Genomic DNA, 10139 nt, shown 5'->3' on the forward strand with positions numbered 1-10139 from the left:
CAACAGCAATTACATTTAGATCGACCAAACAGATAAGTTGCAAATGTAAACTTGCAATAATCTACCGTTCATGATGTGTGGCTCTAATGGGATTCAATTTATCCTTACGTTTTTAATAAAAGGATTCTGCAATTGTTCCTGAGTCCTTGTAAATGCATTTATATTTTATGGCGATGAAACAACCCGCTCTTGCGACTTTTTACGAACTATTGTCACTCCTCCTCATCCTGCGGAGTAGGAATTCCATGGAGGTACATATTTAATAACTAGATGTTATATCGATCTTAAATAGACTACATATGACTGTTCATGATAGGGAATGAATCACGTCTAAATTCTAGTAGAAGAATGCATAACATGATTCAAATTGATAAAAGTATGACTCAGTCAGTCACAGATAATACTTTTAAAGTAGGATACATTTTAAAATATGTTAGCTGTATAACTCGTGTCACCTTGCCAATTATTGAAGTTGAAGGCTTATTGTGCGTCATACCTAATCAGTTTTAATTTCTTTTTTTGGTGTTTTTTGCTACTTTAATATAATGATAATAAGAAAAAAGGAGCAAACAACCGGATATTTTTTGTGCACATTAAGTCGTAATTAAATGTTAGTACATTTGGTAAATATTATTAAATTTTCAATACCTTATTATATTAGATTAAAGTAATTGGAGTTTTTATGAGATATTTTTTCAATACAAAATATTGACACTACAAGTACCTTTAATGCTAAGTGGATTATAGCTCCTCATAACAGTACAATAATATTGTCTTAATGCAATGTTCATTCGCAGTATTCGCGTGGCAACTCGACTGTAGTTTCCTTATTAAACAGGTTTTGTAATAAAAAACATACATATTTTAAGTGGTTTATTCGTTTCAAATTTTTCCTTCGGTATTATCCTTTTACAATGCCTCAATGAGTTACATCTGTAAGGTAGAATCACTTTTTTGTTACATTAAAAATTAAGTCCGGCACTGGTAAGAAAAATATTGCCAAATTTACAATACACAAATGCGTACTTTTTCCATTGTCTTCATATTGCTTTCAGCATTACACTTCTATTTTATTAAACTATAAGTAATTTAATAAATTGCACGTTATTCGAATTATTATTTGTATCAATCATTCGATTAATTAAGTAACATAATCATTTTTAATTTTAGTACTCGAATAATCATACAACTTTTGATTTCTGGAAGAAATACGCTTGAAATGGCAACCAAATAATCCAATAAAACATTAAATAGAAAATCAGTATCTATTAAGCAGTCTTCAACAACGAAGTGCAATCTAATCTTAATCTCTGAGGCAAATTATCTAAACTTATTTATGATTGGCTAACTTATGTAATGTTTTATATTAATTAACTAGAAAATAATATTTTCATCACAAACTTAACGTCATATATTATATTGCATTGATTGATCTATATTTCTTAGCACTTAGGGAGACGATACAAAAATTTGTTGATTTTATACTAAGAAGTAGGAATTGTAATTCCAATTTTTAATTGAATGAGATATTGAAATGAAGAAATTTAACATTCACTATGAATCAAATATTTGTAAATTTTACGTAAGCGTCTAGAGCAGTGAAGCGTGAAGCGTCTGGATTTACTTTACGAGTTGATTTCAGACTGAAGACTTGGGAAATAAAGAAAACTATAAAGAATTTACTATTGGCTGTATAAGCTTAGATCACACCTCGTATGAGCAGTTTGATTCCTTACAATCAGCGAATATAACAAAAAACGGCATTGTATCATCAAGATCATACAGTCGAAAATTATAACATTTGTAGCAACCGAGCGGCTTAAAATCACAACCAATGTTGTACTTTCAAAATAAAAATAATATTCGTAAAACTAAAATAAAAATTTGCGCATCGAAATAACATCCATGGCAGCATTGTGTACTTGTACATTCGCAACTTATGCTCAAAATAATCACAGAAATAAATATTATGCTACATAGTATGGATAGGCCTAGTCCCGATTCCAAAATGGTACTTACCTATTATATACAGGTCGTGAATATTGTTATTCCTAAATGTCAGTAATTACAAAATAAAATTGCTAATTAATTCATTATTTTTAAGGATAACTAAAGATACAAAAAATCGTTATCTTCAAAAATATGAACTTACATTGGTGTCATACTAAGATTACTAAAAATTAGTATATAACTTGTACATTAATTAAAAATTATTGCTAATATAATGCTTTCTTGTGTATAAAATGTATGTGCTCAAAACTTAAAATTACACTTTCATTCTGGTATTTGCTACATCGATTTTAGATCCACAAACAAACGCGTTTATAAAATAAATAAACGTCTTTTTTGTTAGTGGTATCCCAACCTTACTTTAGTCGATAGTTTTTAAGGGCGAGTGACTTTTGCGGAACGGTTTTTCAAAGACTTATCAATAGAGGATAACAGTCGTTGAGGTGTTTACAAAAACGTGCTGTTATCGGAATTTGATTCACACGAATTATATGAAATCAATTTCTCGTAAATGATAACGCTTATCGTAAATAGATGGTTTAAACCCAATACAAATTTTCACGGTAACGCTAACATCAAAGACGAATTATCTTTAAATATTTTAGCATTAACTTTCTTTTACTTATTCAATAACCGAATCATACTACTACTACGGATTTAAAAGATTTAGTTGTTATCGCGATGTATTACTTAAATGTTAATACTTAATATAAAAAAAATCTAATTCAAAAATAGATGATAGAGCTATCATGCAACGATATTGACGTATTGTATATATCAATATATCACATAAATTTAGTACTTACGCACTTTCATATCAGGACTACTATCATATTGATATTGTTATCGATTTATGAATTACCTGGTATTTCTAAATCTTCTTAACGATATTATAAGGATGTCACAGAAAATATGGTAACAAGTATAAATTGTGTTAGTTTTTCTCAAACTGTAAATAACACGTGAAATATGATTGTATGAATGAAAATTTAATTAAACCATGCGTAAATAACAATTGTACCCATTTTTTGTTTATGGGTTTGAATGCTAAAAAAAGTTAGACGAATGAACGTTTGAACTATGGTAAACTTTGAGTCAAATAATTAAACCCCCTTTAACCCCCCTAATAATTAAATTTTTATATGGTAACCCCATATAAATCATTATCATGGAATAAAAATTTTATGCTTTTGGAGGAGAAAAAATATTTTCCTGTGTTTGTTTATAACAAATAAATTTCAATATAATTTTATTAGCAGACTTCGATTTTTGCTGATTTATTTATATTAAAACGCCGAGTTCAACGTTCGTAACTAGTCTAGCCTACAAGGTCAGGCGGGTAATTTACCGATAAAACTTGTTTGATACAGCCCTTAAACATGTAATAAACTGTTATATATGTATGTGCTTTGTGGTTTGCTTCTTAAGGGCAGTATTAGTTTCCTTGTTACGATGAAAGTATTATTTGCATCAAGTACTATTTAGTTTTAAATGAAAACTTTAACATGGAAGAACTTCACGTTACTCTTATAAATCGTGGGCTATAGATAGAATCGTATGTTACCATGGTAACCATTTTTATTACCAATTATCCGTAACCAGGGATAAACGCTATTATTGGTTTAGAATTCGAGACGTTCGCTTTTAAAACGGTTTTATTGCAAATATATTTTTAGTTCACTTTCATATTATGCGAGACGCATCAATTGACGCTGCCATTGAAATGGTGCCGTAGGTCAAACTGACAAGGTTTCTTTTTCAACAAAACCTCCAGGTACTTTTAATTACACATTGACAATAAAAAGTTTTGAGCACATTAATCCATACAAACAATGATTCTCGCCTGTCACAATAATCCATAAAACAATAATGATATCGTCTGGTTTATTTTAAACGTATAACAAATCTTTGAAATACGTAAGATTTATCAATCATTAGCAAATTAGCCTCTGTGGTATTCATAATCGTGTAACACGTAAGGTTTTTACTAAAACAAAATATATTACTAATCAACGCAATCTTTTCAGATCTGCGCCTCTGTGTCTGTTTCGTAATTTTGTTTTTTAATAGGATCAGCCTGTCGTGCCGACGCCTTCAAACTTTAAATAATAGTATGTTATCTTTCATTAAAAATCAGTTGATCATTAAATAATTTAGTAACAATCACGTGATATAAGATGTCGTCACATCGCCTTATTTAATTAGGATAAAAAGTTGCCGATGTCTGCATGGTTCAAGTATCAAACCACGAAAATATATCTTATATTCTTTTGAAACAACTATAACAAGACTAACTATATATTACATATCTTGTTAAGTACATTTCAAAAACATATAAATGAGTAGGAAGTTGTTCTATAAATCATGTTGGCATAAATAACAATAACAGAAAGGCAACTTTTCAACAATTAATAGTGATAACCATTATTTATCAATGATAAAAATACTAGATATAATATACTGGATAATAGAGAATAGACAGAGGGTAATTGCATAACATTAAGGTATTATCAGTTTATAAAATTTTCTAACCAGGCAGGTATGACATTGCTTTTAAATCTATTGTAATGTAAACAGTTTCTTGTAGTTTTTTTTTTATTAAATGTGACAGGCTTTATAATTGAAATACTTATGGCTTTATTGTATACAATTGACATTTAAATCAATAATTATTATGCTTTGACTACATAGGGTTTGTGTTTTCAACTTGGTGTTCAATATTATCAAATAGACGGGAATAATTTAAATCTCCAATATCATTTGTGATGTTTTAAATATATAAAAACTGTACAAGCTTTTATTTAGGAGCATAAACACGTCACACCAGAGTGGTGTGCAAGCATTATCTATAACGACGCATGTGGAATGCGAATTTTTATGCTATAAATCACAATTTAATGAGCCATTAACTCAAAACTTCTAAGTACATTGACGTAAATAATACTTTACAAAAGTTATAACAAAAACAGTTACACTCTTTCATTTCAGGGTACCCACCATACAGTGAAACAATGTAGGAGGCACATAAAGTTAATGGGAACTTTATCACTGGGAAAATTTTGCTTTATGGGTCAGATTTTTTAAATCAAATGAGTTATATAAATTGTAGCACAAATATTGAAGTGATGTATATGAGACAAGGTTGTCAAATGAAAGGAATGAAAATATGTCACTTTCAAGCTAACCCATTCAATGTGAAATTCTTTAGTATTAAGGGGTGAATATGTATTTATAATTGAAGCACTTGGCAGCCCTAGGCATGTTGCAATTTAGGTCATTCAATTAGTATTCAAAGGCAGAATTACTAGAATTTATGTAATACAAATATTCATGGCACTCTAATGATAAACCCTCAACAAAAGGCTGAAGTACCTCTGGATGCCGGCTAACCAGTCTTTATTTCTCAATTAAATTAATTTGTCCAAAATTGTATGGAATCTGTCTTTTATTCTACATTTGAAAAATAATTATTTTCTGTTTTTGGTCCCCTTCAGGCCAAATTGGTGGAAGTTTGAACATTCAGTCCAAAGGTACATGAAATAAATAAGCAAAATGTAATTTAAAAATGTTTAGTACAACCCTGTATATTTTTAATTAATTTAGAATGCAATGTTAAAGGCAAGTGTAAAAAACTAAAATAGAGCCCAAACCTTGAATTTAAATAGTTATCAAAATTTAAATAATATAGTAGACCTCTTTTAACAAGAATTCACAATATCACAACATAGTTTTTTCTGTAATAATATAATATACAATAAACTAATAAGTGTTGTGTTGAATGTTGTAGCTGCAAATTGTTGATCTTGTTTTGTCTGACCTTAGCAATGCAATACTATCGGAATGTGTCATCAATACATACATTTTTTTGATATCACAATGAGTAGTGTGCCAATATGCATTTGTATAGACAATGACCTATCCATCAATTTAAATAAGCTGGCTCTTGAGTTTATCGCAGATCACAACAATGAACCACAAAGTAGGAAACAGCAGCTGAAATATTTTGTTTAATCTATAAACATACAAAACTCTTTAAAACAAGAATAACAAGTATTCATCATACATTTCAAACTATAAATAGCAATTAAAATACAAACTTAATCCTAATATACTCATTATAAACTCACATCAACAGTAGCACTGAAGGTTGCTTCTTTTAAAACCAAATTAAAGCTTTCATTGAAGTGATCATGCTCAGAACTTGAGTTTGGGTTTGAGCTCATGTGCTCGGCCACCCCAGTCCAGCCGGTAGTTGCGAGCACGCCAAGAAATCTCTGGGTTAAGCACTGCTGTTGCCAACACAAATGGTGCACAACACTCACTCCACACCCAGGCCAAGAGGAATTCTACTTTTGTAAATGGAGGTGACCCATTTTGAACTGAGCGGAGCATGAGCCAGTCTGACAGAAACCACACAAGCATATGTACGAGAAAGAAAGGTAAGGGTTCCGCACCAAAGAGCTGTCCAGCGGCCCATGCGGCACCTGCGCCCAGCGGTAAACACTCGCTCAGAGGTTCCAGTAGTGCCGTAGTTGGCACCATGGCTATCCGGAGACGCGCCCACCGCTTAAGGCGCGCCTGCATTCCGCCTATCGACTTGGAGCCCGAGTTTTGAAGAGCAGGTAACGATGCTACACGCAACCGCCACCCCCGGGATAATACCGCTTTCGCCATGAAGAAATCCTCAGCCAGATACTCTCCAAATGCGGCCAGACCCCCAGCCTCCTCCAGCGCACAGCGCCGTACAAGAGACGACATTCCGACGTGACAGTTGATGCCAAGGAAATCTGCTCCCAAGTACATCCGCGCCTGCGCCGTACCAAAATATACTTTCTCGTAGACGGCAGCGAAGCCGTCTGCATCCCACGTGAATGGCATCTGATGAACTATCGCCACGTCCTCCTTCATGTGTTGCACCATGTCCAATAGACTATCATCTCTCATTCGAATTCCAGAATCACTCACTAATATAAGGGGATGCTTAGCCGCCATATACGCTGGATGCATATTGTTAATCTTAGGGTTAACGCCGACTCGCGTTCCGCCAATGAAATACCTTGCATCCACTCGGGGGTATTTATGAATAAGACTGTTCACTAGCATCAAAGCAGGATCCTGCTCGTTTTCGACACAAAATAGAATTTCATACATTGGGTAGTCCAATGTGAAAAACGTCTCTAAGTTAGAGAACAGGTTTGGATCTACTCCGGTAAGTGGTTTTAAAATCGAAACACCGGGATGTGGTTGCTCCGGCGGAGACCGGTCTACAGTCCGATGTAGTTTCCACTTTGAATAGGAAAAGGCCATTATATGAATTAGCCACAAACACACCCACGCGACCATAAAGAAAATCGCAAAACCATACACTGTATACACCATCGGAATCATAATTTAAAAGTATGTCTTTTTCGCGTCCCGGCCACATAATATCGACTAGTTTCGAGGGTTGGAGCTGCGCTAGGATTGTATCATAGCACTTAATACACTGTCTATCAGCATCTAAAAAAATCCATTTCAATATTACAGTAATAGAGAAAGCAGTATTCACTTGGCATTTTTATTGCGCGAACATTTTTATTAAATACGGCCGGAAAATACGATGAACAATAACTAACGTTTATTCTACCGCAATTCTCAAAACGACTAAAAACGACATTCCCCGCCCGATGGCCGATATCCAGTGTTGCCAACTTAATTTTAACGAACCCACCAATTTTGCCGTCGCAACCCACTAGAAAACCACTAACATCCACACTAACTAATATTATAAATGTAAATGTGTTTATTTATTTATTATTCTTTCACGCACAAAGGAAATATAGGATCGATGTGATTTTTATGTCCGCAGATAGGAGGAGGTTAGGCAAGCAGCCTTTTTTTTTTACCGCGAGAAACACATTTTTTACTGAAGTAAACAGTAGTCTATATCACTCTTTACTTTAGATGGAAAGCATACAGCTAGAATATATTTTTTGACAATAAAAGAACAATATTGTATATTGAATTATAAAATTAGTTTATTTTCATTACAAAACAACTTATAGAAGACGTACAAAATCGTTAAAAATCATCTTCAGCGGAGTCGGTTTCCTCTGCACCTTCTGATTTTAAGTACACTTCTTTCGTTCTTTTCTGGACTACAGAATTGGGAATTTGGAAAAGGGCCTACTTATTCTTTGAAAGTGATGTTGGCTATATAGACCACTAAAACATATTTATAATATAATACATATTACATTATAAATACAATTAATACATATTAATATACATTTTTGACACATCGTAGTTTATATTACATAATATATTAGTTACGTACGTACCTTTGAATTTTGCAAATGTTTTTACGATAACCCGTGATACTTTAAATCTCCGTAATGATTTCTTAATACATAGTGACATAATTTGCACTTTGCAATTGGACGAGCTGTACTTTCTACCACTGGTACGCAGCCAATCCTTTAATTGGGAGTCCCGTAACCCGTTTTGTTTTAAAAATAAACTAAACATTTGTAAACAAACAAGGTCGCTCCGATGCAAATAACCAAAACTAATAAGTATCTGTGTTGTGTATTTATATTTTTGTATATGCATACGAAGCGAACACATAGAAATCTCATTAATTCAAATCAAATTTGACCCATTAATCATACGAATAAAGTCCATATTCAAAATAATTTAAGAAATTGATACGATATGAACTTGTTTCGACTTTCGAGAAATTCCCAAAAATAACCACCGTCATTTTACAGAGTTGCCTAAATAATGACAAAATATTCCTTTATAAGGTAAACGTTTTCGTCTTTTCCTGTAAAGATATCAATCGTGCTAGTGGTTTAATGTCGTAGCTTACCACTGAATGAAACAAACTAAACCACTAGAAAAATCCACTAGCCACTAAAACTAAAATTCGCCCGCTAAAACGTATGTCTACACCACCAGATCTAGTGGAATATCCAGTAAGTTGGCAACACTGCCGATATCCCTCGATACGTCAAATTTCAAAACTCTGTAATCTCTGACCGGTAAGTACTTCGCCAAAGAGTATAAACATAAGCGTTTTGCCTTTCGCATACAGAAACAGATAAGAAATTGTAAACCATAACGCTTGGTGTAAAAATGATAGTATGTAAATAATTTGCAAGGTAGTGTTAAATAAGAATGTACTGTGAATGTACAGCAATTTTAGAGCTTGTATCTATTGATAGCCAGCACTTTAAACTGCAGTCAGAATATTTCGTTTAAAGAAAACTTAAATAGGTTTATGCAACTGATGAATATGATTTTATTTCATTTTGAGTATGATTCGTTTTCATTTCAACTAATACTATTTCCATACATAATGTGAGTGGTCATAGCTGGGGATTGAGACCAAGTAGCACTAGTCATAATTTGTATGGGCATGACATTAACATTTAACTCACTTTTGACACACAACTTTTGTTCCGTCACAATCAAATTGAACACTTAATATTTTAATATTCCAGTAGATGGTGCTAAAATTAATTTTTATATATGAATTCACGCTCAAGTTCCTCCTAGCTAAAACTATTATATTTAAACTTACTGAAACTATTAAACGAAATACTTAACGATTAAAAGGAGCGGAATGAAGTTCTTGCCAGTTATTCTCATTCATGCCCTTGATTCGAGATTTAGGGGCTACCATGAGCTTTGTTGAAACAATCCAAATAAGATACTGATGCACTTACGTTCCTAACTTTAAAAGCATTTTTTCGTACCTGACCTGAAAGAACGATTACTGATTGTACTTTGTAGTTTATATTGTAAGTTCTGAAATTTAACTGTCAAACTTGTTTCGACACATGATTCTATAATAATAAGTAAAAGCTGAAAAATAATTCATTAATTACAATATGCTTGCGTTTTAGTATATGTTACATAAAAACTAATGTTTTAATATATTTTAATCGTAAAGTTTTCTGGAGTTATTATAGTTAACACTTATATTTTTAAACGTTTCCGCCAAATTTTGTTAAGAGCTATCAATATCATGTTGTATACAAAATTGAATATTTCAGGTATATAAAAATAGTTTATAAATTGTTTAACTTAAAAATATCATGGTTCATGGGTTAAGTATTGTTCACAAATTTGTTGAAATATATGAA

The 10139-nt window shown here is 32.3% G+C and overlaps 1 protein-coding gene across 1 annotated transcript; it reads right to left on the reverse strand.

The window, feature by feature from the left end:
• Positions 1-860: 860 nt before the first annotated feature.
• LOC111002713 (ceramide glucosyltransferase) lies at positions 861-7682 on the reverse strand. The gene has a single exon (XM_022272909.2). The coding sequence runs from the start codon at positions 7396-7398 to the stop codon at positions 6205-6207; it is 1194 nt and encodes a 397-aa protein (XP_022128601.1). The 5' UTR covers positions 7399-7682; the 3' UTR covers positions 861-6204.
• Between the last annotated feature and the right edge of the window lie 2457 nt (positions 7683-10139).

The sequence above is a fragment of the Pieris rapae genome, chromosome 5 (genome assembly GCF_905147795.1).
Source record: "Pieris rapae chromosome 5, ilPieRapa1.1, whole genome shotgun sequence".
Classification (NCBI taxonomy): Eukaryota; Metazoa; Arthropoda; class Insecta; order Lepidoptera; family Pieridae; genus Pieris; species Pieris rapae.

Excerpts from the sequence above, each read along its gene's own strand:
- LOC111002713 (XM_022272909.2), bottom strand. The coding sequence starts at position 7,398 with ATGATTCCGATGGTGTATACAGTGTATGGTTTTGCGATTTTCTTTATG.